The sequence below is a fragment of the Convolutriloba macropyga genome, chromosome 5 (genome assembly GCF_964194025.1).
Source record: "Convolutriloba macropyga chromosome 5, txConMacr16.3, whole genome shotgun sequence".
Taxonomy (NCBI): domain Eukaryota; kingdom Metazoa; phylum Xenacoelomorpha; order Acoela; family Convolutidae; genus Convolutriloba; species Convolutriloba macropyga.
The window spans coordinates 33,224,849-33,252,076 of NC_134472.1; the positions used below are offsets into that span (position 1 = coordinate 33,224,849).

General features: G+C 34.6%; 1 protein-coding gene across 1 annotated transcript in view; it reads left to right on the forward strand.

Moving 5' to 3' along the window:
* The window catches only part of LOC142339341 (uncharacterized), a 131,200-nt gene that overhangs the window by 82,557 nt on the left and 21,415 nt on the right, over positions 1-27,228 (forward strand). The window contains exons 27-34 of the mRNA XM_075389322.1: positions 574-756; positions 3,476-3,594; positions 4,110-4,226; positions 8,138-8,186; positions 9,239-9,309; positions 9,384-9,461; positions 18,058-18,259; positions 18,625-18,765. Coding sequence (XP_075245437.1) covers positions 574-756; positions 3,476-3,594; positions 4,110-4,226; positions 8,138-8,186; positions 9,239-9,309; positions 9,384-9,461; positions 18,058-18,259; positions 18,625-18,765 — 960 coding nt within the window. The remainder of the gene's footprint in view (positions 1-573; positions 757-3,475; positions 3,595-4,109; positions 4,227-8,137; positions 8,187-9,238; positions 9,310-9,383; positions 9,462-18,057; positions 18,260-18,624; positions 18,766-27,228) is intronic.

Consider the following 27,228-nt stretch of genomic DNA (forward strand, 5'->3'; position numbering starts at 1 on the left):
TTAAGATGCGATGAAAATTTTGTGGGGATGCACAATAAGGAGCCCCCTTGCCTAGTATCAACGTGTTATGAGATAGAATTGTATGCTTTTGTGGATTCCTAACTGGTCCTATTTAAGGTACGGCTTATTTATTCTATTGAAGATATAAAACCACCTCTTCATTTTTCTGTAATCGCAATGAGTACTTATCTATCTTTTCCCACTCTTTGATTGGGTTTACGGTATGCAAACCGTTTATCCACCCAACCTTCCCCCAAACCAATCTAGTTCAATTTATATAGTTCAAATCCGTTTTCAAATTAGAGGTAATTTTTCTCAGTTGGATGTCTGTTTACTTTCAATGCCTAAACCTTCTATTCACTTCTTTTTTATAGCACAAGTAAGCCCCACTTAATTATGATCATTTTGATATCACACCTTTGTTAACTGTTTTAAAACTCTGGTGAAAGTTGTCACTCTGAGACTCGACCTAGACCCAAAACGACAGACTGTTAGACGTGTCACTTTCATTTGATGTCTCCGCTTTGCAGCACTTTGCAACTAGCTTAGGTTCATGCAATCTGCTGTGTTTAGACCCTCCTTTGTGGCCTGATATCAGCAGTCGTCAGCTGGTCATTCAAATTCCCGCTTCAACTGAGATTTGTGATCCATTTGCCACATGCATGCAGTCCACTTGTCCGATCATCTCCCACCAGGAAAAACTCACTGTGCAATGATATCCCGGATGTGTCTGAGAGTGTTACTGGATCTTGCTTTGTTAGTTGCATTTCCTTGTGAACTGAGATCTGACGAAAGGATATTAATGCACGGTTAAGTTTTGATTTGAGTGTTTGCGACCACTTATTTTGGTGGAATCGATTGTGTGTCATTTCAACCAAACATACATTAAAGATTGGGAATTATTGAAGATTTGAAATTTTTAAATACTTATAGTATTATTAATAGCCGCCTCAGCTTCTCAGCTGGCTATTATAGCGCTCCTATTTTTTACGACTCGAAGAGGAGTATTGGTTTTCGTGAGGTTTTTTAGCGGAAGTGCTATTTTTTCAGGCGGCGTTTTGACTTAATAGTGAAAGTGAGTAAAATTGCCATGTGAACTAACTTTTTCTGAGCGAGAGAAGTTTTTTGTTCACGCGCTGCGTTCAGTGAATGACTTTTTGACTTTGAAAAAAGTTTTTGAGAGATTGACGCATATAGATGACAGTTTTTAGCCGTGTTTTCGTCCATTTGGCCGAAATTTTGTCGACGTAAATTTTGATGGATGGCACATGAATATGCAACCATCTAAAATTGATACCACAATGTTTCTGAGAGCTTATTAATGCGTTGTAATTGCAAAATTGGCCCACATTTCTCATTTTTTTGTCAATTTTTGGCTTTTCTTTTTAATTTCGTCATTTTTTTCAATTTGAGTGGACATTTTTTAAACCAATTAGTAGATATGTCAACGTCTTGTTGATAATTCCTTAATTGGATGCCCTTTTTTGACGTGAGGTGTTTTTCTTTCACAAAATTTTTCACATACTAATCCGATTTTGGCGGGTTTTGTCAACGTTATCTAAGTTTTTTTGTTTTACTTGGATTTTATTTACCATAAGAAAATCTTTTTGTGAACCATCGGTGTTTTTGGTTTCGTTTTGTTACTAATTGAATTGATTTGGCGATAACTCTTTAACACTCAGAGAAAATTTTTACCATATTTTGAACACTTTTTTTCGAAATATTGTTTACTGTTTCGCAATTGAGCTATTTTCACTTCATACTGAGACAGGAAGATGGCTATTCATTTTGATGGCTTCAATTTCATTTTAAATTTTAATTAGATTTTCTAATTTAATTTTTTTATTTTTCAGAATTTGCGAATTTTTTTTAAACTATTTCACAATCTATGTATTCTCAACATTCTAGCATTTTTCTTTCAAACATTCCCTATGACCTATAGTTTTATTCACCCTTCCTTTATCAATTTGAAAATGATCGATTTGAACTAATAATTTTTTGTCTTTTTCTTTTGAATTTAATAGTTTTTGTTTGCAATTGATTTTATTTAACATAATATGGCAGTGAGGTTCTGCTAGCTTCGCTTTTACAAATTTTGAACAACACTCTTTTTCTTCGAATATTCTAAGGGCTTCGTTTTGGTAACATATGAGTTTCTGCGTTTTAATAGTGTTCTGTTTCTTTTGTCTTTTTCATGACTAATTTCGATTTGATTAATTTTTTGGTCATTGTTTAGTTTTATCGCGCTCATTGTGATTTAAAGCGACAAATAATGTTTAAGGTTATAGTGACAATTTTGAATTGGTTACCAATTGCTTACTTTTTATATTTTAAAATAGTGTTTCGATTGAGAGAAGTTACGGAAATGGATAAATTTTGTAACATTTTGGACCATTTCTTGCAGTATTGAAATTTTTCTACAAACATGATTTTTTGGGAACCTAATATGTCTTGATTTCTGCTGCCCGCATACTCTGATATTTTGAATTGCGTAGAAAAATTTTGGCTGGTTTTATAGAAGTATTGTAATTTTTTTAGTTCAGTTGGTTTTATGGGCTATCTTCATCTTTTGACTGAGATTTTTTGTTTTTAGTAGTCAGTTTGGTAGGCACAAGTTGATTTAAATTGTAATTCTTTCACGAAGACGAGTCTCCAAGTCATTTCCGGATTTCTTCCGGCTACGTTTTTTTACTTCGTTGAACTAAAATTTTTCGCTTGACCTTAGTTCACAGCTTGTTCAACATTTTGCGTGAAATCTTTTTGACTTTCACTCGTCGCTCATTCTGCTCAAAGTGCTTTTAGACAGCAGTTGCGCAGCAAAGCAATTCAAATGAATATAGTCAGTATCAAAAAACGAAATGAAATAAACGGGATAAACCCATAAAAGCACAGTTTTAGAAGTCTGTTACCCGAACTTTGTTCTTATAAGTCTTAGTTAACATCTCTAATGCCGATTGGTATTGATGCATACTAGCTGCTGTATGGTCTCTTTATGAAACAGGGGTATGTTCAACTACAAAATGATATCAAAATAGTTTGCACTTTAAAATTGTTTTCCTATAAAAATCATTTTTTTTTCTTATTTTCTCTTCTTTCAATCCCAATCGTGGTTATAGGAATCAACGGCGGCTATTTTTCGGCAGTCTGTGGGGTATGTTTTAATATTTGAAGTATTACCAATGTATTACCAATGAGACCAAAAATTTCGCTCAACTGATTTTCATAGAAACTTAATGCCATAATTGAACCTATCGATGGAATATTTTAACATCTAGGATCCATCTTTGGGGTTTAATGAGATCCCAAATCGAGGTTTATGGGAAAAGGAAAAAGCTGTTTTAGATGCTGCTTTTAAAGAATTTAAAATTGATTGATATGCTGCATTCTATCAGAATGTTTTCGTGGATTGCCCACCATCTAGTTTTTTGGAAGGAAAAGTATATCCTTGTCCTGTAAATTTTTGTTTTCTGTTCAGGCGCTAGCAATGAGACAGCGTGCTAGGTATCTCAAGTATGTAAGACCTCCACAAGTTCATCATCTGAGATCTGCTCACATTTGGAGTCTACAGAAGCTGAAACTCTTCAACAATTCAAAGCAAGTCAACGATTGAATTCGAGTTTTTACTGTCACTAGCAATTGTCATTGCTATCAAAACACCAGAACGACTATTTAGCATAAATAATGGCCCGTGGGACTTGATATGAAACTATCACAACCGAACGTTGGATTATATTGTCCGCTTAAGTATGATAATAACAACTGTATGTTTATGTTAACAGCGCTTGTAATGCGGTGAGTGCTAATTTGCAATCGGATAATTAAACGAAAAGATCAAAGGGCATTGGGTAAACTGGAATTGGGTTATTATTTATCATGCAATCAATGGATCAAATGTGTACTATCTGTTGCAGAAAATGTTTGCGTGCTTATTTTACGATGCATGTATTGTCCGATAGGTTGAAAGGGAAGTTTTTGAAAGCAAAAAGTTCGAAAAGTAGAAGTTAAGAAAATTTGGGCATGTGAAATTTCGAGCGTATGCAGGAGTATGTTGTTTCAAAATAATGTTCACTTGCATTATCGTTAAATTAACTAATTTGTGATTGTTTCAGGTTCCTGTTTCTGGTAGCGGTGAAAGTGTACTGCTTCTGCTGTGTCTTCCAAATGCTTGCACCCTCTTCATTTGAGTGCGATCTCTCTGAAAATATTTCGGCTATGATGGACACGAGGTGATGGTTTTCTCTAGTATTTACAGTTTCGTAACATTTTACCCATACTTTCAAAATACCCAATGCCATAATACTCAATGTGCCAAAATACCCAATGCTAAAATACTTATTATGCCAAAATATTCAGTGCTATGGTACCCTATTAATTATTTTGGATCTTTACATTCAATGGACCGATTATGGAATAGCAGTTAGCATACTCGGCATGTTCTCCTATCAACTTAAGACTATTAAGACTATCAGCTTTGCAGCGTAGTTCTCCATGGATAGCAGCTCCTGAGAAAATGGAAGTTCAACAAGATTAACCAGTCACAAAGAAATTATCTTGAGTAAGCACCGACAGTGATTTGCAAAAATTTAAGCGCTGAGTTTACACGCTGGAAGTAACAAAGAATAAATGGCAGATTCTTTCCCATCATTTTTTTCTTATTGAGAATATGCCCAATTGATGAATTCTTTATCGACCAGACTCAAGTTAAAACTTTTTCTCAACAAATTAATACTAATATCGAGTTGTCATCAAAATTTTGAATTGATGATTATGTCATTTATGTCGTTTATTGTTGTTTTTAATTCATTTGACTTAAATTTGGGACAATTTTCAATTTTGAATAATTTAAACCAATTAAAACAAAAAAAACTATTCAATATTTTTGTAACCAATCGAAGAAAAAGTATAAAATTGATGTTTTACGTTTTTCGTACTGAAATAACAAATTACAAATCCCGAAGATGGATTTTGGATTTGATGGTTAATGATGATTTTGAGTCAACTGGAATTTTGAGTCAAAGCTTGCAGTGTTGATGTAGATGATTTTTTTCGTCGTTTCTCTTCATAATTGACCTTTTTTTCTGTAAAAACTCCCCATATGTGATCAATTTGACTAACCATAGTCGTAATGATCCATTATTAACTGGTGGACTTGCTTTTGGCTGGTATTCTCCAGCAGTTTGGAAAATGTCTTTCTACATCTATAGAATAAATTTACCTGTTTTCGTTATTTGAAGTGAAGACACATAAAGGACTTCTATAGAATTTCAACGAAGTCCGACTGCTAATTAGAATCACACCGTTTAAATATGTCAAGCATCGAAGTTCGTTCAAGTCTGATGTATGGCGTCTGGAAAAGAAAAAGATTTTAGTTTCCTTTTTCCTCTTGTTATGCTTTTGAATGTCCCGTAAAGAAACAGTTCTATAATTTTAATCATATCAACAGCCAAAAATGATAGAGGGTTACAAAAAAGAGTGTTAACTGTGTTTAGCATCAATCTGCTTAAAATTTCTTTACTTTTCTTTTTTGATTTGATTCTTTTTTAACCCAAAATATTCTATTGATCTCTTCAAGTTTTCTTATTTTCTGCGGACTGAAGTTTATCATTCGGTGACCCTGGTAGAGCTCAAATTCTAAATTCACTTGATGTCTCAAATACAATTAGCAAAATATAGAATTGAAAAAGTTCTCTGTCTCGCCACATGTTCTCGGTTGTTCTCGTCCCAAATTTTCCATATTTTGTCAATTCTCTGAAACTTTACTCAAAGCATTTTTCAAGTCACATATGACAGGTGATTTTGGGAATCAGCCTAGGCTCCCTCCGGTTTTTTTTAAATAACTTATTACTTTATTAGAAATTTTTTGACATTTTTCTTTCTGTATTCAAAGAAACATATATAATAATGTTTCCGTACCTGTGCCGTTGAATCAAACAGTCTCTCATAAATAGGCCAAAATTTGGACTCAAATTAATTTTCCGAGGGGACAGACCGAGAAAAAACCAAAGGGGTTAACGAAAATTTTCAACTGTGTTGGTCTTTTTGCTTAATCTATAGAAAAATTGTTTTCTGTAATCTTCTTTTTCATAATATGTATCCAAGTTTTTCCTTTGGATGGGGCTTTGGCAAGCGAAGTCAGAGAAAGCTATTATAAGTTATTAAATAATATAAAATGTTCACTCAATGTTTCAAAAAAAGTGCAAATAAAAAATAATTTCAAAGAAAATTTTATTTTGTATTTTCTTAAGCAATCTTTAAAAAAATGTGTTTCTGGAAATTTATAAAATCTGTTTGAAAATTCGATTCACGTTTTCAGTTCTCAAGCTCTACCAGGATCTTCTGTTTTGGTTAAATGGAAGATCTTGTAACCTACAAAAAACTGAAACCCTTAATTGGGTACTTATAAGACGAGAAAGCGCTCGCGAAGTGTAAAAAGATGTTTTTTTTTTCGTTTTTTCATCTCCTGAATATTTAATTGTTATAAGGAATATTTCTCGTGAGTTTTGATTTACGAGAGATTTTTACAATCGAATATAATTGCACTTATATATTTTAATGACAATTTTCTAGCAATTATTGTAATATAATTCAATTTTTTAGGTACCTCAAAACTTTTCTTTTTGCCCTTTGTGTTTTTTCAACGTTTTTTGAAAAAGAAATCAGGCTTTTCAACTTGCGAAAAAGTTTTCAGTGTCTTTATAAAAGTCACAACTAGCTGCTAAGGTGCTACAGAACTATTTTCTTTTTTTTCTCTTCGATGCGTACGCATTACTGGCCAATACAGACCCCACAAATCTTGCTTAATTGGCAGGTTTCTCCGAGTGGATACCACACAGCCTAATACATTCGTGCTGCGGAATACACTTAAGCTAATTTTAGAACTTTCCCACCTTCTGTTGATAAAAGGGGAGTTAGAATAATTAAATACGCAAACTTCCCCTCATTTTAAAACGTGATTTCGGTTTTCTGAGAAAAATTTTCTCAGTTTTTACTTGGAATTGGAATTAACTTAGGCTTGGCAAATAGATTGGGGAAAATTTGTGCGTTTAATTAATTTCAGAAATTTTCCTCATTTCTTATAAAAGGAGAACTAATTAATTTCACAAACTTTCCCTCATTTTTTAAAGAAGATTTTGGTTTCCGGAGAAGAGTGTTTTTTCAGTTTACTTCGAGTTGGAAACACTTTAGGCTTGGGAAATAGTTTGGGCGAAATTTATGCACTTAATAATTTCATAAATTCCTCAGTATTTCTCAGTTTTTCTCAGTATTTCCTCAGAAAATGAGAATAGATTACGAAAATGGGCATATTTTTAATTTTAATTAATAGTTTTATAATTTATTTGCTAATTGAGATTGATTGTTTCATTGACCAAATCAAGTCTTAGGAGGCCAAATTTTTGCTCCTGATCGAAAAAACGCTATATTTGGTTTTTATCTCGATAAAGATCTTGAACTTATTTTGTTCAAAATTAGAATTAATCGCCGTTGTTTATAAAAGTTAACCTCAGTTATGGGAGGCGGGATATTTGTGCCTTGAATAATCGATTAAACATGTAAATGTTTTCCACCTAATATCGCTTTGAGCAAAGAACTTAAGAATTAGAAAGGCTATTGGAATTAAAGAATGTGGAATCGCTTTTTTATGATTTGTGAAATCCACTGACAAATTTATGTAAGTGTATAACACTTTGTATCGTCAGTGTTTTCCACAAAACCGCTCTGAAAGCGTTCTGTTGAGTACACTGGCGGAGTAGTGTAATTGTAGTTCAAGTTTCCGTAAGTTAAATCCACAGGCCCAAAATAAGGGCAAATTTGAACTAAATTAACGGGTCTGTATTAACCAGTAATGAGCAAAATTGTAAAATTTTACTGAAGAAGAGAAGCCGTCCTCGCATATTTATCCCCCCATTTTAACAATGACCTCTTTTTTCTCTGATGTTCGAGATTGTGATTCTTTCATATGAAATTCCACGTGCGGATGATTGGACATTTCCGCAGCAATTACCTTCTAAATTCTCTCGTTTCAGTAAGGTTATTTTAATAGTATTGGACATTTTGTCTTCACATCAATCGTTGCGTAGTACTCGTGGCCAATTTCGCCTCCATTTACACCAAATTTTTACGCGTTTTCATCTTTCAGCTGTTCGGCATTCTCTGACTCCCGAGTTGTTGCTGAGTTGTTAAAACAGGTGACCCTAATAAAATATAGGATTGCTTTAATGCTAACGATTTGTGTGCCTAATTTGTTATTGTAACCAAAATAACTCTTACCCGAAATTTTTTACAGCAACCTGAAACACTTGCTCTCTAACTCTAGAATCAGCAGCCTGCATGCAAACAAGGATTTCTTTTTACTTAGTCCCGGTGAAAATTCAGTTCCTCTTCAATTCGAAGCATAGTCACGCTTACTGATTACACTTGCTGGTAATTTTCTCAAAATATTTTTTTTGTATCTACGCTCTACATTCCATTCCATTTTATGGCTCCTTTTTGTCAATTTGCACACTTTAAAATTAAAAGTGTATTTTCCCATTGGGTTTATAAAAGATTGTCGTAAGCGTTAAAATTTTGAATGAGTAGCCTTTTTACACAATGCCGAAAATGGCAGGCTTTACTGAGATGGATAATTTAGCTAGTCAGCCATCTAGGGCTTGTAAATTTATTGGAATTACTGTGAGTTGAGACTAAGTTAATGTTTGCTTTTGCACGGAGATCAAAGATTTTATTAGGGACTTTTATAATTCAACCTTTTTCAGATAAAGTTGTTTTCGAAACAAATAAGCATGATAACTTTCAACTAACAAATCAAATGATTCTACATTCAAATTGTGAAAGGATTTAGCTTGTAATGAGCACGAGGTAAATTTTAATGAGATTTTACTTTTAAATTTTGAAATTTTAGGCTTACAGTCGACATTGAATATTGGTGGTGTTCAACATTTTTGCATGGACTCTTATTGTTTTTTTTGGATAACTTCAGGGTTTTGTAGAGTTCGTCGTCATAAATTAATGTAACTTTTAAATCACAATGGCAGCAGATTGAAATTCTCTGTTGGGGGTTATTTTGTGTAAATTAAGTTTAACCGGATTTTATACTTTATGTCTTATTTTCTTAAGGAACATAATTTGCTTCCTTAGCCTGCTTTGGCTTTTGCTAACGGATTACATAGCTGTCAATGTTAACCTAAATTTTTCCAACATATCGGCGATGAATATGAGCTGTTTCATTTGCATTTTTTAGAACTTACAACTTCATCCGATGGCCGTCTGGACGAGAGAAAAGCGGTTTTTTGATTCAGTCAATTTAACAGAGTTAGTTTTCTGTTTACATATTCTGTACCATTTTTATGATCTTGTATTGTTTGAATATTTTCTGTTTTTTTAAGGTTGCTTAACAATCCTTCATTCTCTGATGCTCGAGTACGCCGATTCCTTTTCTACTTTCCTGTGGAAAACACATATGGGTAAGTGAGTCTTGATCGATGTCACGTTAAATATGATATCATTGTTCCAACCCTCCAATTTTATTTGGAGTTCTGAACTGTATGCCAACCTGACTTATTTTTGTGAAGTCACATTGCGTGGAGCTCTCGGAGAACTAAATTGAAAAATTGTTTTTTCAATGCAAAGAGTTTGGATTGTATTGGCGCTGTCCTTTTTTACGTCGCGAAGAGTTATAGTGGCGGAGCTTCATTTTAATTAAGAATTGAAGAGGAGTTATTTTGATTCTAGATTATTACAACTAGGAGTTACCGTGGCCTTCTGTTTTTAATCCGCCGAGTGCTAGTAAAATAAAAAAATTCGCTCGTGAAAACAAGATTTTAGGCCACCTGCAGGAAAAAAAATCGTAAGTATAAATAAAATGTTTTTTTTATACACTGTTCTGAGAGAACCCTAGAAAGGGAGATGTGAAAACAAATGCTCAAAATGAATAAAATTATTTTTTAATCTGCTGCCCTTTTTAGTCATTTTTTTCATTGAGCGCATATTTTCTACCAAATCGCTTTTCCTGACTTACACTATCAGGTATTTCTATGTGGCAGTTTCTTTGCCAATTTTTGGGCTTAGTTTTTTTTTATCGATCGTGTCATGGCAGTTTTTGTTGTTTGCAAATACCCTTTCTCATTTCAATTGACAGCTTTATTTCTTTTGAATCACGTGTAGTTTTCTTTTGCTTACAACATTTTTTCAAATTAATACAATGCTTTTCTTCGTTTGATATATTCTTTTTTACACTTTATCTTGCTTTTTCTTGAACGTAACTTTTCATTCTATACTTTTTCTTTCATTCAGGTTTTTTATTCATATTCTATTAAAGGTTAAATTTGAGCGTGGCATCATCGCTTTAACCTTTTTCAATTAAAGGTTTTAATGTTTTGCCTTCAAATTTTTCGAGCATTAATTGGGTTTTGCTCATTTCGTAGAAATGATTTATTCTCTTTCATTGCTTACTATTTCTCAAACGAATGATTCAGTCAGATTTTGATGTTTTGCTGTCTTTTCCCGCGTTCATCTTCGTTGTCACTGTCACTAATTTTCATTTTCCAGAGTGGTTCGCTTTTCCGGATCTTTCACAGAGAGGAAGAAAACGAGCGGTACAAGTAGTGTAAGAAAAGCTCAGCGGGAAAAACTTATGGTAAGCGAGTGAATTTTTTGTTCGGGAGGGGCACTTTCAAGTAGTTTTTCTTCTATTCAACTCAACTCATTTACGCTGCTGTCTCTTTTTTCGCTCGTTTTAGCCTTTCAAACAGAATAATTACTGGTTGTTTAGAAATTATAGTTTTTTATCAATACAGTTAATTTTGGTATATATCTTAGTTGGATAATTGAATCTTGGGTAATCAAGCGAATAATCAGTCAAAGTCATTGTGCAGCGTATCTTTCCTTTGGACATTTCCCGTTCTTCATGAATTGGTATCTATCGTATTTTGCAGAGTTTTGTAACATAAATCTAATTGGTTTATACAAGTCTTTCCGCTCACATAACAACACAATCGGTTATGGTCACCTCTCATTTAGTGACAACGGAAACCCTTACTCACCTCTAGTTTTGGTGATAAGGATGCATTTAATGAGAAAACTCTGCACTAGTCAGGTACAAGCACCTGTTATCATTAGTTAGGGGAATCGGGTAATTATCATATTTGCATTCCCACGCATTAATTGGATTGAAATGGATTGAGTCAATCGGTTGATCGCAACGCTAGAAGCTTCAAAAAGCTTTTATTCCGTCCCCCAGACAAGCTAATTTTTTTGTCCTTCGTGAGGTTTCAGACGAACCACCAAGAACTTCAAATGACAGCGGCAAAAAATTCACTCCGGCTTCTCGGCAGTCAGCATCACGGACAGCTAGTTTTAACCGGGTCGGGTGTGTCCGCCGCATTTGCTATGATTGTTGACTGCAGGGACGACACCACCACTGTTATATCATGCGCTGCTGGTTTTCCTGGTGTCCAGGAGGGTAAAAATACGTCTGCAGGTCGGGATTGGTTGTTGTTGCTGCTAAGGTTCTTTTTTTCAAGCGAAGGGCTCAAACTTGCAGAGACACAGGAAGAGAAAACTTAGCTCTCCGACGGTTGTGACGATGAATTTCCCCGTATATATCGATGACACCATTTTTACTGTAGGGTCAATTTTGGGAGCATCATTTATAGGGATACCCAGCCTATATTTGACGCAACTTTGGAGCTCTTCCGCTTCCAGGTGCAGTCCCTGTGCGGTAATAGGAGGCGCGGTTAACCAAGCACCTGCATTAGGAGCAAGAAGAGACTGCAATCGAGCTCTTTCTTGCACATTTGTCGCCTCTGATAGAAGATCATTGAGTGAATTTTGATCAATCTTTTCCTGAATTTTTTTCTGAATTTTCCTATTTACATCTTGCAATCCAAAAAAGACAATTCGCGTTAATTTCCTTTTCCAGTGTGGGTTTTATCCCAATAAGAGCTCCCACTGTAGGCTAAGCGAACTCTACTGAACTAATAAAAGCTGTTGGATGTTGATCACTTGAGCATCTCAAACCCACACCACCCAACTTTATTGCAAGTTTGCTTGTTTCCAATTGCTGCACGTAACGTTCTCCTGATATATGTTTCTAGTTAATCCCTCTGTGCATTTTCAAAATGAAGTAAGACTTCAGTAACTGAGGGGCTTGGTTTATCTGTGCGTAGAGAGTACCTTATTTTGGGAGTGCCAATACAAATTTTAAGTATGCCATAAGCTGCTTGAGGATCGTCAATTTTCTGTAAGTGATCTTGAATAGGCTCAGTTTTTTCCACCCTCTTGGCTAAGATTTTTGCATGATGATGAGTCTCGGTTCCAATTGGCGCCCCGAGGACTTGAAAACCTTCAGGATCGGCACGCTTAATGTTTTGATCTAAACTGCTCATGGTTCGGGACGACCACAACATACATTTTAGGTCTTTACGTTGAAGTCTAAGTCTTTGCCTTCACTCTCCAAATTTTCTAAGCTATGCATTAGTTCGGCTTCAGTTCCTGCCACAATGCCTTCCTCAAGATACCAAGAGTTCTGTAAGAGCATGGGGACTACCTGCTTAATCTTGTTAATGAGAGGCATGAGAGCCAAAGAAAACAAAGTGGCCCCAGAGGATCACCCTGTTGTGCCTCACTTTCACTCTTCATAGCTTGCCCGTTGTAGAACAGTGAAAAATGTTTTGCGTAGCACGAGCAAACAAACGGATATATATATATATATATATATATATATATATATATATATATAATATATATATATATAATATATATATATATATATATATATATATATATACATGATATTTGTTTCAGGCATTCTGAAGAAACCACCTCTCGTTTGACGCAATTGAAAAAATTTTCAATATCTATCTTGAGGACTCCTAAGCCTTCTCTCTTTCCACACGCTTCATATATTAGTTTTGGTTGCGTGGATAATAGATTCCGCGCCTCCCCTTATGACAACTCCAAGTTGATTGGGACATAAAATTTTCAATGCTTGCGCCTTTGCAAAGGAATAAAGATATTTAGCCAGAAGACGGCGAAATATTTCTCGGACAGCATTGGGTCGTAAGCCTGTTTTCTTTTTTTCAGAGCTGTTAGAGAGGCATTGCTGAAAGTTGGACCAACGTCATTTGGAAAGCCACTAGCTGAACAGAAGTTGATTAGGCTGGTGAGTTTTTGCATTGGGATTCTGTACTGCTTAGGGTTATTGCAACGAATGGCGTTTTTTAGATGCTTAGGATACATCATGCTTGGACAGGCTGCACTACCTTTGGGGAAGAAAGATAACATGTCACTGACAACTCTCTCTCTCTCTCTCTCTCTCTCTCTCTCTCTCTCTCTCTCTCTCTCTCTCTCTCTGAGAATTGATATCCCAATCACAGGTCATCAGTAACCGGTAGAATAGGCTCTTTTTCTATAAGATACAGTTAATTTGACTTCAATTGCTTTCTTTATATTCCACTCTCATTCATACTTTAAAATCTGAAGCCTACTATTTCAATATTTGGAGTAAAAATGCGTTTGAATAGTGAGCTTTTCTATTGAAAACAGGCATTTATTTGCTGTCATCGCTCTATAATACAGCGCATAATTTTGTATGTTTTGGGAAGTAAGGAAATAACCTGCTGGCTCTCACTGCACGAGGATCTTATCTAAACAATCAGCCGCCGCTCTCGGCTGAACTTGTTGCTAGTTGCATTTATTCCTCTGAGTTTTTGCATTCGTATTCTGTACTGCTCAGGGTTATTGCAATTAATGGCGTTTTTTAGATGCATAGAATACATCATGCTTGGACCGGCTGCAGTACCTTTGGGGAAGAAGGATAACATGACACTGACAACCCTCTCTGAGAATTTATATCCCAATCGCAGGTCATCGGTAACCGGTAGAATAGGCTCTTTTTCTATAAGATACAGTTAATTTGACTTCAATTGCTTTCTTTATATTGCTTTCAATCTCTTTTTATTTATTCACCTTTATCAGTCATTTTTATTTAGTCACAATTGTGATATTTTGTATATTTCGTAGTCAATCACTGACAGATACTGCGTTTGCCTTTCCTTATTGGTTGCTAAGTGTTTTCGTATAACCTAATAATCTTCCGCTCTTTTTTTCTGCAAGATCCATCAAACAACAGGTTACACGGTTTTCGGGTGCACATTCTAACAGGTTGTTTTGTTTCGTTGTACTCTTTTTATAAAATTAGTCGCAAAGTTCTTGTGGTTTGAGAAAGATTTCTGGATAATTTCTTCTTAATTTTTTAATTTCCCTCGAACAAATTTTTTCTTGACTTTTCTCGGCCTCTTTTTCGTACTCACTTCTGGAGTGATTTTTGCACGCCTGTCTTCTGGATTTTCGTGTAACCTAAATTGATTAGGTATGTTGCTAAAACAAAACCGATTGTATCATAGCGTATCACAAGGGCGAGTATTCAATAGCTCGTTCTAGCAAGCTTGAGCTCGCGGGTTTGAACTCCTCTGTAGCAAGGCTACATAAAATACAAACTTCGTATACAATTTTATAAGTGATGCAGTCCTACCGAATTAACCAATCAGACTATGCCAATTGCTAGGAGGTGTAAACTATCGACAAAAAGTTCTGAATTTGTAGCAGAATGACTTTCCATCTTAGCAAAGATGTGATCCAGTCGCTGGCAATGAAAGCTCAGCAGCAGAACAATAGCCGCAAATAAAAACAAGTTGAGTTTGGTGGATAACTTCTTAGCGATATTGCGCGAGTGGTAAGAGCTAAGCCTAGGTTATTTTCTTACTTCAGAAATACATACGTTTATATACTCTATTGGATACCGATGACTCTAACTAAGTACTCATTTACAATGCAATATCTCATTATCCACTCTCATTCATACTTTAAAATCTGAAGACTACTATTTCAATATTTGGAGTAAAAATGCGTTTGAATAGTGAGCTTTTCTATTGAAAACAGGAATTTAGTTGCTGTCATCGCTCTATAAAATAGCGCATAGTTTTGTATGTTTTGGGAAGTAAGGAAATAACCTGCTGGCTCTCACTGCGCGAGGATCTTATTTAAGCAATCAGCCGCCGCCCTCGGCTGAACTTGTTGCTAGTTGCATTTATTCCTCTGCTGGTGGGTTAGTGAGTGGATTGATTCGTCGCAGCGATGTTTTTTACTTTCTGCCAGTTGGCGTAGTCGGATTGGTGTATTCGTTATGATTGCATCGTATGGCTGTATGAGTTTGTATTGTAAGTAGCAGCAATACATCTCACCCCAGTTTTGAGTGTATAGTTTTTTGGATTGTAAATGTAAATTTTCCTCTGTTTGTCATGCACATCCCCTTTTATGTTGCATTTTTATTTTTTTCGTTATTGGTCTAACTTTGGAACGTCTCCTTCGCCAATATTTCAATAATTTGCAGATACCACAGCGAGAGCAATATCTGCCTCATTCAAATTCCGTTTTAGACAAACTGATAAAATCAACGTCTTTTGGAGGGTTTTAAATAAATATACGAATATATCTGACTGTTCAGTTGAACGTGGCAATCCATTATCAGAATAATTGCTTTTAGCAGCAACGAGCGCAACAAAAAATTCAGTCCTTCGGGGACAAATGAAACGAAACTTGGGTGTGAGTTTTGATTTGCTTTATTAAATTGGCAAATAAGCTTAATATCAGCTCTCACTGCTCGAGCAACATATCTAAGCATTTAGCCGTCGTGCTCAGCTGAGCTTGTTGTTATTTGATCGTACTCCTCTTTTGCTGGGCTTTGACTGCAGCGAGTGGATTTCATCTTTGGTGAGATGAAAAGTTGCTTTACTTCAAATTGACTGCGTTATATTGTGATGGTTTACACTTCTTGCCAGTTGGCATAGTCTGCTTGCTTGATTTGGTAGGATTGCATCATAGAGCTCTAAGCATACGAGTTTTTTTGTATTTGGCACTGCTACACCTCGATTGTAATTTTTTGCACCTTCAAAAAATTCTTTGGTTGTCAATTCCCTCTGAATTTGGTTCCGCCGCCTGTCGTTTGAGAGCAATTTCTCCGACGTTACGTACTTCAGTTGTTTAATCTGAATTTTGACAGACTTGGTTTTTTTATGCATCACCTGGACAGTGTTTTCCCTCATTTTATTAGAGATTCCTAATTAAAATTGGCGATTATCTGGAGCTTGTTAGACTTTCTGGTTTTCCGAATGAGCTTTCAATGTCTATGTTGCTGATGTTATCAGAAAATAATGTCTTCATCTTGTCCAATTTTATGTTTTTTACTCGTATTTGTTATAATATCTCTTTTCGATATATCTTTGCAGTCGTCTGATAGGGTTAGCTCTTCAATTTTCTTACCGTCTCACTTAATTGCTAGTTTTTGTATTCTATTTCTGATGGTTTTTGTTTCTTATTTGATTTATCTTACTTGATTTACTATGAAAAAATTTATTAACCAAAACTTTTTAAAATTTTATTGTTTCTTCGATTAATCCTCGATGAATTCTGCGACCATTTGTATTGGTTCTCAAGTATTGACGCCTCTACGCGGCAGGACTACAAGCGGGCAATCGATCCCAGAATCCATACACACTCTACACAGACTGTTGTTGCGAGAAACGAGTTTTTGCGGCGGGATCAGGCAAGCCCAGTCTCTTCTGGTATGCATTTGGACATTAAGACGCTGGGCCCATATAGAATAGCGCCAATCCAGATACACCATCTAGGCCCCATAGCATTGAGATATCTCACTGACACCATAATCCTTTCTGTAAACAGTGCAAAAATCCCAAACATCTGGAAAGTTGGCCGGGTTATACCACTACAGAAGCCGGGAAAACCCATAGAGAAGCTTCAGACCAATTGCACTCCTCTATCCCATTGCAAAACTACCAAAAAACTCCTACTGAGTGACTTTATAGAATATCCACCAAAAGTACATCAGCATGGCTTTAGACCTGAGCACTCTACATTAACAGTTCTCAACATTGTCACCAACAACATTCAAAAAGGCCTTAATCAAAGGAAACCTTGCAACCGTACTCTACTTGTAGGCACCCACCACTACCGAACAGCACTAATAGATGGGTCGCTTCATACTTACAAGACAGGTTTTCTTACGTAGAATATAATAATAAAAAATCAAAGTTGAGAAAAGTTAAACAGGGTGTCGCCGAAGGTGGTGTATTATCACCAATGCTCTTCAACATCAACATGAGCATACATGAGCGAGCTGCCTCTACCCCCGAAAGATATAAAAATCAAGTCGTACGCTGATGATATAACATTAACGACATCTCACCCACAGGTTGAAAAATTACGTGACATAATATCTCCATACCTAAATACCTTACACGACTGGCTAGAGTCAAAACATAAGTTTTCTTGTGAAAAATTGATTGTAACTGTGTTTACAACCTGGGGCAAGGAGGCCAAGTTTGACCCACATCTCAATATCAAGACTTCACCAATACCAGTAAATGTCATGTAAGAAGCATGTAAGAGAAATTAGAAAAGCGCAATAACATATTGCAAAAGATTACTAGTAGCGACCGGGGATGCTCAAAAGAGACACTCTCAGTGACTTACAAAGCTATTGGTTGAAGCGTCCTGAACTACGGTGCTCCCATTTGGGCTGCCACAATTAGCAATACAAACTGGAACTATCTGCAAACGCAACAAAACATTGCTCTCAACTGATGGTCTATGAGGGCACCTTAACCGAGTCTCAAACTTAAGTAATCTTGCTTGAGGATTTCAGTTTTAAAAAATTTCGAACATAAAAAATCTTGAACACTTAATTTCAACAGGGCTCTTTGAGAGTTTTTTCTTTAAATTTAGACTCCGGATCATTCTTTTTGGTTGTATTATGTTTTAAACAATTACATCCAATATCTGAATTTTTACTAGAGCCCACCCATTAGATTAAACGGGTCAGCAACCTTTCTGTGGCCCTAAAACAACACTCAATGGCTGCACTCATTTCAGAACGGTGGTGGACAACCTTTGCCTGAAATTTTTATGTCAGTTACATTATGATTTATAGAAGTTAACGCAAGCATATGAAGAGCTTAAGATAAGTTGCCAATCTTTTTATAGATTGACAGAAAAGAAACAAAACGAGAGTGGTCATTGGATAACAGAAACGAGATTCCTGTCTTTTATGTGGACTTCCAAAAGTGCAGTTCATTTGATGATGATCCAAACATTGACTTTTCTCTGGTTGTGCTCCAAGTTGAAGACGTTGTTCTTCTCTGCAACTCGCAACTACTCTTTCTTGGACGTCAAGTTGCTGATTCATGTATGTTGTTTTCATTTGCTGAAATTAGTTGGCCTTTTCTTTGAAAGCCTTGTATGTTATGATTATTATTGAAGCTTTGGATCGAACAGCTTTAATAATTGTTATATTAATTAGCATGTTAATTTGAGTTTAATTAATTTGTTCATTTTGGCCCTTTCTCTGCTATTGAAATGCTTTCACATTTGAGAATTACTCAATCTCTCCGCTATATATTTCTTCGTGTTAATGTCTAAATTGACTCCCATCCTCTACAAATATCTTATAACTGCTGTACATTCCTAATGTAACCTGAAGTAATTAGAAATCATTTTGGAAATTTTAAAGCAGCTTTAAAAGGGACTTAACTTAAATGGTGTTGTGTTTAGGTGTTCTTTCCGGGCATTGCTTTCGCCATGGCCGTGTGTATGACCTCCTTAAGGGACGAGTCTTTATCTCTGTTCTCCATTTTGAGACAGAAGCCTCATGTAGCCGTGTGGAAGTTCCAGCTCCTTCATCATCAACTTGAGGTACGTTTTAAAAGCTGAAAATAGCTGTTAGAAACATTTTTGCGCATAAACTAATAATCAATTGTAATCTTTATATTTTTGAGATTAAATAAAAACTTGATCAAAAGCCGCTTTCCAAGCTGACGTTGCAACCAGATTAAAGTTTTTTTTTTTAAAAAAATGATGCTTCAATTTTCTAAAATTATTGATTTTGATCTAGTTTTTCAGAGGTTATCGTTTTTATAGCTGCGAAGCTGTAAGCTGAGCGTAGCTATATTGCGGTGCTCTTGGTTTTTTTACGACTCGAAGAGGAGTATTGGTTTTCTTAAGGTTTTTTTTACGACTCGAAGAGGAGTATTGGTTTTCTTAAGGCTTTTTTTTACCGGAAGTACTATTCGTTCAGACGCTGTTTTGACCTAAAAGTGAAAGTGAGAAAAATTGCCGTGTGAACTAATTCTTTCTGAGCGAGAGAAGTTTTTGGATCATGCGCTGCGTTTAGTGAATGACTTTTTGACTTTGAAAAGTAGTTTTTGACCGAATGGCACATATAGATAACCGTTTTTAGCCGTTTTTTCGTCTAAGTGGCCCATTTTTTTTGCTTGTAATTTGGTTTTTTGTAGAAATGATTTTTATTCGATGCTATATTGAAATATAAACCTTGGAAATTAACAGCACAGTGTTTTGCAGAGCCTGAAAACGCGTTTCAAGTTCAAAATTGGCATAAGTTTCTTGATTTTTTAATTAATTTTTGGCTTTTTTCCTATCATTTTCTTCATTTTTGGATCTTTTAGCCGTCTTTTTGTCAAAGATCAGTCTATATGACAACTTCCCGTTGACAATTCATATACTCAATGCCTCTTTTTACCTCGATGTAATTTGTTTTATAAAATTGTACATATGCTTATCCGATTTTGGTAGGTTGTTTCCTATTTTTCTCAGTATTTTGTCTGTATTTTGATTTTAATTACTAGAAATATTCTTTTTGTGCAACTTGAGGGGCTTTAATTTTGTTTCAATAAAAACGTCAATAATTTTTCTGGCGTTAATTTTTTGAAAAACAGTTAAATTTCTTTAATAAATGCAGTCCTTAAAATTTTTTTGACCTTTTTTTGCAAAATGTTTCGATGTTTCGTATGTTTTATTTCTGCTGCTTCGTTTTTTGATATGTTCAGGAGGATAGATTTTTGTCTCCAATGAATTGTTGTCTTTCCTATGTCTCGAATGCTGAAAAATGAAATGGTGTTAGTTTTTCTTGTTTTTTTAAATTTGATTTTTAAGCTTTCAAAACTTTTAAACTTTGATTTGAACTTTCAAAAATCAAGAATTATTCTTTGTTACGGTGTTCCTTACATTGTGTCCATATTGTTCACATTCTAGCTTGTATCATTCTAGCTCTGTCCTGGCACCTACATTTATACTGGTTATATTGATTTTTTCAGTTATTAACAAATCGAATGATTTCGGCTTTTTCTTAGATTTTCGTCATTTCTTTGGGTTGCAATTGATTTCATTCAACATAAGGCAGTACTAAGCGTTTACTAGAAAGCCTTTTCCAGAATTTCCATTTACTACTTTTTATTGTATTTTTTCCGACCTTGGTATTGTTCTCAAACAATTTTTTGCCTTTAAATAATACTCTGTTGCTTTTCTATGATTATTTTAATTTTTGAATTAGTTTGAAATCATGTTGTCTAGCATACATACAAGAAGAAAAAAGTATATGTTGTTTTTGTGTTAATTGCAGTGATGAGAAATGTAAGTGTTGTAGTTTTCTGATTCTTAACTTTGAGCATTATTTTTTGAAAAATTTAAATTAGTTTTTAAGTTATTATTTTCTGCCGTTTCTTTAGCGATCTTTTTGAGATTAGAATCATGAATTATTTGAGGGAAGTTGATAGCCCTGTTAGCTTTTTGAGACTGTCAGTGTTTTGAGTATCCTAATTATTTTGCACTTATCCTTACCAAACGTTTTCAATAATAAATATTTTTGCGGCATTTTGTTTCTCTTGGTGACAGTAGTGGTTTAAATTTCACCAATTTTTAGATCAGACCGGGGGGGGGGTAGTAATAAGTTTATGGTTTATTAAAAAAGGTAATGGTTTCAGCTGCAATTAGGGTTTTTACGCTTCGAGTCGCTTCCGGAATTCTTCCGGCTATGTTTTTTACCGGAAATACTATTCGTTCAGACGCTGTTTTGACCTAGCAGCGAAAGTGAGTAAAATTGCCATGTGAACTAATTTTTTTTGAGCGAGAGAAGTTTTTTGATCATGCGCCGCGTTTAGTGAATGACTGTTTGACTTTAAAAAGTAGTTTTTGACTGAATGGCACATATAGATAACCGTTTTTAGCCGTTTTTTCCTCTAAGTGGCCCAATTTTTTGCCTGGAATTGGGTTTTTGTGGATTAAATTTTATTCAATGCTATATTGAAATTTCAACCTCAGAAATTGATGCCACTGTGTTTTGCAGAGCCCGAAAATGCGTTTCAAGTTCAAAATTGGAACATATTTCTTGATTTTTTTGTTAGTTTTTGGCTTTTTTTCTATTAATTTCTTTATTTTTGGATCTTTTAACCGTCTTTTTGTCAACAATCAGATAATATGGCAATTTCTTTTTGACAAGTCATATACTCAACGCCTCTTTCTACCTCGATGTAATTTTGTTTTAAAAAATTTTACATTTGCTAATCCGATTTTGGTAGTTTTTTCCTTAATTTTTATCCGTTTTTTGTTTGTGTTTTGGTAATAATCACTAGAAATAGTCTTTTGTGCAACATGAGGGACTTTAATTTCGTTTCAATACAATATCAATCATTTTTGGCGTTAAGTTTTTGAAAATCACTTTAAAACTTTTTCGTAATTGCAGTATTTAAAATTTTTTTACCTTTTTTTTACAAAATGTTTCAATGTTTTATGTTTGAATTCTGCTTTTTCCTATTTTCGTTCTGTTAAGGAGAATAGATCTTTGTACCGGATGACTCGTTATCTTTTCTGTGTCTCGAATAATGAACAATGAAATTTATTCGTTTTTCTTGAGTTTAAAATTTTTTTTTCTACTTTCAAAAATCAGGAATGTCTTTTAATTACAGTGTTCCTTACATTGTGTCCATATTCTTCACTTTCTAGTTAGTATCATTCTAGTTTTGTCCTGGCACCTACATTTTTTTCGGTATATTGATTTTTTCGGTTGTTAAATAATTGAATCATTTCAGCTTTTTCTTAGATTTTCGTAATTTCTTTGTTTTGCAATTGTTTTCATTCAACATAAGGCAGTACTGACAGTTTGCTAGCAATCTTTTTCCAAAATTTCCACTTCTTACTATTTACTGCAACTTTCTTCCGGCCTTGGTATTAATTCAAACGATTTTTTGCCTTTGAATATTCTGCTGCTTATGTCTTCTATGATCTATTTAATTTTGCAATTAGTATGAAATCATGTTGTCTAGCATATGTACAACAACCAAGAAGTATGTGTTGTTTTTTTTCTTAAATGCAGTGATTAGAAATCTAATTGTAGTGGTTTTCTGGTACTTAAATTTGAGCATTCTTTTTGAAAAATTTATCGTAGTTTCTTGATTATTATCTGTCGATTGCTTTCGCGATCTTTTTGAGATTAGTATCATGAGCTATTTGAGGGCAATTCATGGTCTTGTTAGTTTTTTCAGTTTAGCAGTTATTTGACCATTTGATTATTTCGGACTTTTTTCGACGTTACCAAACGTTTTCTATAATATAAAATTTTGCTGCATCTTGTTTCTCTTGGTGACAGTGTTTTAAGTTTCACCAATTTATAGATCAGACCTGGGGAGGTAATGAGTTAAAGGTTTAATACAAACGGTAATGGCTTCCGGTGCAATTAAGGTTTTTGTTTGTGAAGTTTTGACGCTTCGAGTCGCTTCCGGAATTCTTCCGGCTTTGTTTTTTGTTTCACACAGCAAAGCTGAAAAAGTCAATTTTTCTGAATGACTTTTTCTCTCACTAACGGCATTTGCGCGCGTGGCGTCATTTCTCACTCGCTTTAGCAAAAGTTTTTAGGTTATTTGCGTGATTAGATTTTGATCATACGTGACTTACCTCGCTCAATAAAATGACTTTTGCACTTTAAAACTTAAATTTAATTTGAATTTATATAAGGTCAAAGGAACTCATATGTGCAGTAAAGGTCCCTAATAAGAGGCTTCTGTGGAATGAATTTTAACAAGCTTTTTAAATTTATCGCTGAATTTTTTTTGTCTGGTTTGTTGAGCGGCGTCGATTTTTTTTTCAATTTAGATCTGTATCTGTTTCTATCTCTGTATATGGCACGCAGGTCTATTCTTTCGCAGCTATTCCGGCAATCTGCCGGCTATGTTCAAAATTAAAGTGGGTCCCCGGGCTGAGGATTTTCCCCAAAAATAACGAGGAAAAGAGTGCTGAAATAAAAGAAAAGTTTACACCCCTATTTCTCCGCTTAATTAAGGGTAGGAAAGTGTAATTATAAGAGTAATTTTAAAAAATAAAAGTGGTAGGAGGTAGTGACGATTGATATCGCCATCTTTCCTTTGTCGAACATGTTACTTTCACTATTTGCAGTAACCATTGCGCCAAATAATACCTGCATTAGACATTCCAATTTGTCTATAATGGTAATTGTGTAAGAGTATAATTTTTTATCAGTTCACTCTAATTTACACTCTGCAAAGTGTGTAAAAAGTGGAGAAAAGAGTGTAGATACTGCGTAATTTTTTTAAAAAAAAATTACACTCTTACACTCTTATCCCCGATAAATAGGAGTGGAATACGAATTACAGCCTAATCCCCGATTATTAGGGGTGAATTAAGGGTGAAACCTTGGCCCGGGCCACGAGGAACTTTCCAATGAAATCTTTATACTGGCATATTGAAATTCCAGCTGATACAATTTATCGTATCTTGGGGGAATCAACTCTCTGCCTTCTGCATCAAGCGGTACCTTGAATTCTTCTAGGATCTAGTTCTAAAATTGCACATTCTTGATGCGATTTAGTGACACCAAGAATATGATTCAAGTCTTAGCAGAGGCAGGAGTAAACAGGTACGCAAGAACGAGTGTCGAGTTAAGCAGAACCTCATATTACTTTCGCCTGGTTTTGAGCTGAAAAACGGTGAATGAAAACGGTGAGATATTCCTAGTTTCGTTAAGTTTCCAGTACTAAACGAAAGAAGTGATCTACGAGCAAAAAGTCAAAAACTTGCACTAAGAATGCAAAAGTTAAATTGCAGAACTCCAGCGAAAAGCTGTTGATGATTTTTTTCCACCACTTGTTTTGCTTCTACGGATAACTTTTGCTCGATTATTGAAAATAACTCAAAAAGAGAATAAAGTGAATTGAAGAGATGTATAATGCTATTTTTAACATTATTGAGACAATGATGAGGAAATTTTAACCTTGGAAAGATTTTTTCTTCAGTTATTTGTAAATGTACTGATTTTTTATTGACCTAAGCCACCATTTACATTTATTGTTCGGGCCCACTTAGTGGGGGAGAAGCTGTATACTGAACTGGTTCTTTGTTCAGTCAATTTTTGCCGATCGAGTTTCATTTGCCAAAAAAAACTATCACCCAAGTGTAAAGAACAAATGGTTTTTTTTGACAGCCGCGCAGCAATAGCAAGGCCAGTTTTGGTCTCATCGTCGTTTATTGCAATGAAAAAGGATTCTTATTGTTATTTGGGACTGTCCTTTTGGAAATCTTTTTTGCATTTTTCATCCCAATTAAAAGAAAGTGTTTTTTCGTTTAAACGTTCCCTGAGAGGTCCCTTTATGTTCCACTACGATCCAGTGAAACTATATTGTGTTTTATGAGTAAAGCTCATGGTTTTGTGGCTCCGACAAATGTTTCGTAAACTTTTACCTAATTCTTGCGTTTTGTCAGCATTTTATGTTCTTTTTGTGGTCTTTTGACCGAGTCTAATTTATCAAATGTCTAATTCGGTGTCATTGGAGCTTTTAATAATTATTTATGGCTTTCATTTGGTACGTAATGGCTTTTTGGTAATATAATTCAATAGGTATCCAAAATTCATCATTTTTAATTATGACATTTTGGTCAAATTAGCTGTTTCGGTAACATTTGGAACAATTTTTTTGTACTGGAGAAGCAGCAACAGCAGCAACGGTTTTTGTTTAGTTGAAATTTTATAGTTCAAAACTCAATCAGATTGTAATGGGGCGCTTTTGTCTTTTTGTTGAATTAGTCTCTCCAATGACATGTACAATTGGCATAACCCATGTACAATTGGCGTGAGGAGTAACCAGTTATATTATTTACCGTTTTAATTTTGAACGCTCACGGTTCTTCTGCCTTACGCCTTAAAAAAATTGTTTTCAAAAAAATATTTTAAATTTTAGGTTTTCGAATTTCCATCTTTTTTCTGCATATTTCTGCTTAGTCTCAGTAGGGCAGTGGATTTTGTTAAAGTGAATCATAATTTAGCGTTCATTGCTCTGTTCTTTTAAAAAATGGTTTTCTGGCGTTGAAGCTACAAATTTTCTTAAAATTTTTTGTTTAATTTCTGTCATTATCCAACTTTCGTTGTTATATTTGGCTATCTTGTCGCATAATTACAATAATGGCACATTAATGACAAGTTGCATATTACAAAAATGACACTGAAAAAGGCGCATTTGATTCTATTCACTATTTTGATTATTCTTCTTATCTTGTGAATAGGTTTTGTTCGTATAGGCTTCGACACCGTTTCCTCGCAAAATTGAAGTTACTTATTGATTTCTGCCTGTATTTGCTTCTTGTGTAGTAGTATGCGCTTATGAATAATGACGGCTCTCAATGGTTTGTTCTGAAGGTTTTTAACTCGGCCAATGATTGATTTCAGTTGATATAATTGCTTTCATGACTTTGAATTCAATTGTTTTCAAAAGCTGTAATTGTAAGTTGTTTTTAAAAAAATAGATTGAGTTTGTTATAGCTTCAAGCGATTTTTTAAATGAATACATCAATTTTTTTTGAACAATAAATGATTTTTGAAAGCTTTCTATCTCTTCCTCATTTGGTGGTCAATTAATTCAAAAACTTGGTTGTGCGGTGGAGCAACGTTATGTGCAAACGCACATTGCCAAGCGTCCTTGTTTTTTATAGAAACTCATTTAATGACTGATATCTATAATATATTGAACAGTATATATATTTTTTGATATTTGAAAAAAAAATTCTCATGGTAGAACTATCTACGAAATTGTATTTCATAAACATATAATGGTGAGAGTCTGTTTGACGCAACAAATATCTCAAAGACAATGATTTATTAGTAGTACACTCTGAAAAGGGCGACAGATTTTGCGTAAGGCACAATATCAATACATAAATCAGAATAAACTCTATTGAACCCAGTAATCTCCGTCAGAGAAAACACACAATTGTTCATTACTCAAAATTGGAAAGAACATTATTGTAATTTTCTTTGAAGTTAAAACGCAAGAGCATTAACGTTTGTGGAACTTAATGCAAGAACGATAAAGTTTGTGGGACTTTACGTTCTTGCTAATGTTCACAAGCAGTTTTTTTAGCTAACATTTTGGTAAAATCTTCTGAGGGCGAGATGGGTGCATAAAATTTAATTTCAATTTTTGTTTCCACATTTGAAAAAAATGGGATAGCTTTATGCTAGCACCTTTTTTGTTCAGAAAATATTTGTCTTTTTTTGAGGGCATCCCAGGCTAGCTTATGTATAAAAATTTCAAGCTCTCTGTGTTTAGAATTCTAAGAATTCTGGTTTTTGAAAAAAAATCACTTTTTAGTTCAAAATTTTAGGCAATTTAGCCTAATTTTTCAATCGAATTTAACTAAGCTGTTGGTCAAAATTCAATCATTTACGGCAACTAGCGGTCTTTTCGAGATTATTTTGAAAAACAAGTATCTTATTGTTTTGTCATTTTCTCCTAGTACAGAGTTTAAAAAATGCGATCTTTGAGAAGAAAGTAGCGACAAATTTTCTGAATTTTTAACCCGTCCCTCACCTGTCCTAACTTAGGTTTTTTCCGTTTTTTAAGTTTCGATAAACAGAGAGAAAATCTTTTGAGATTGTCTACTAATGGTTAGTGGTAAAAGATTTTTGAAAAGTCAAAAAGAAACCATTTTATATCGATACTAAGAGAAAGCTTATACTTTAGCGAAAGCACGCACTTTGTCTGCATGCACAATTGACTGAACAGCAATCAATAGTTCCTCATTCTACATTTTACTTTTTTAGACTTCTCTGAGGTTTGAAAATAAATCAGATTTGTTTTGATTTTTTTTTAAGATTATGATGGAAATTTGTCTCAAATTGGTGTCATTCATTGAAATAACAACAAGTTTAGTTAATTACGAGCAGCTCCACTTACTCAGAAAGCTTTTTCCTCATCAGGTGCCAGAGAGATTGGGCCTCAGAGCGTGTACGGATATTTCTGCGATAAGAGAGAACTCAGATTTCCGCGAGTTTTTGTTGACTTGCCGCGCTTTGACTGC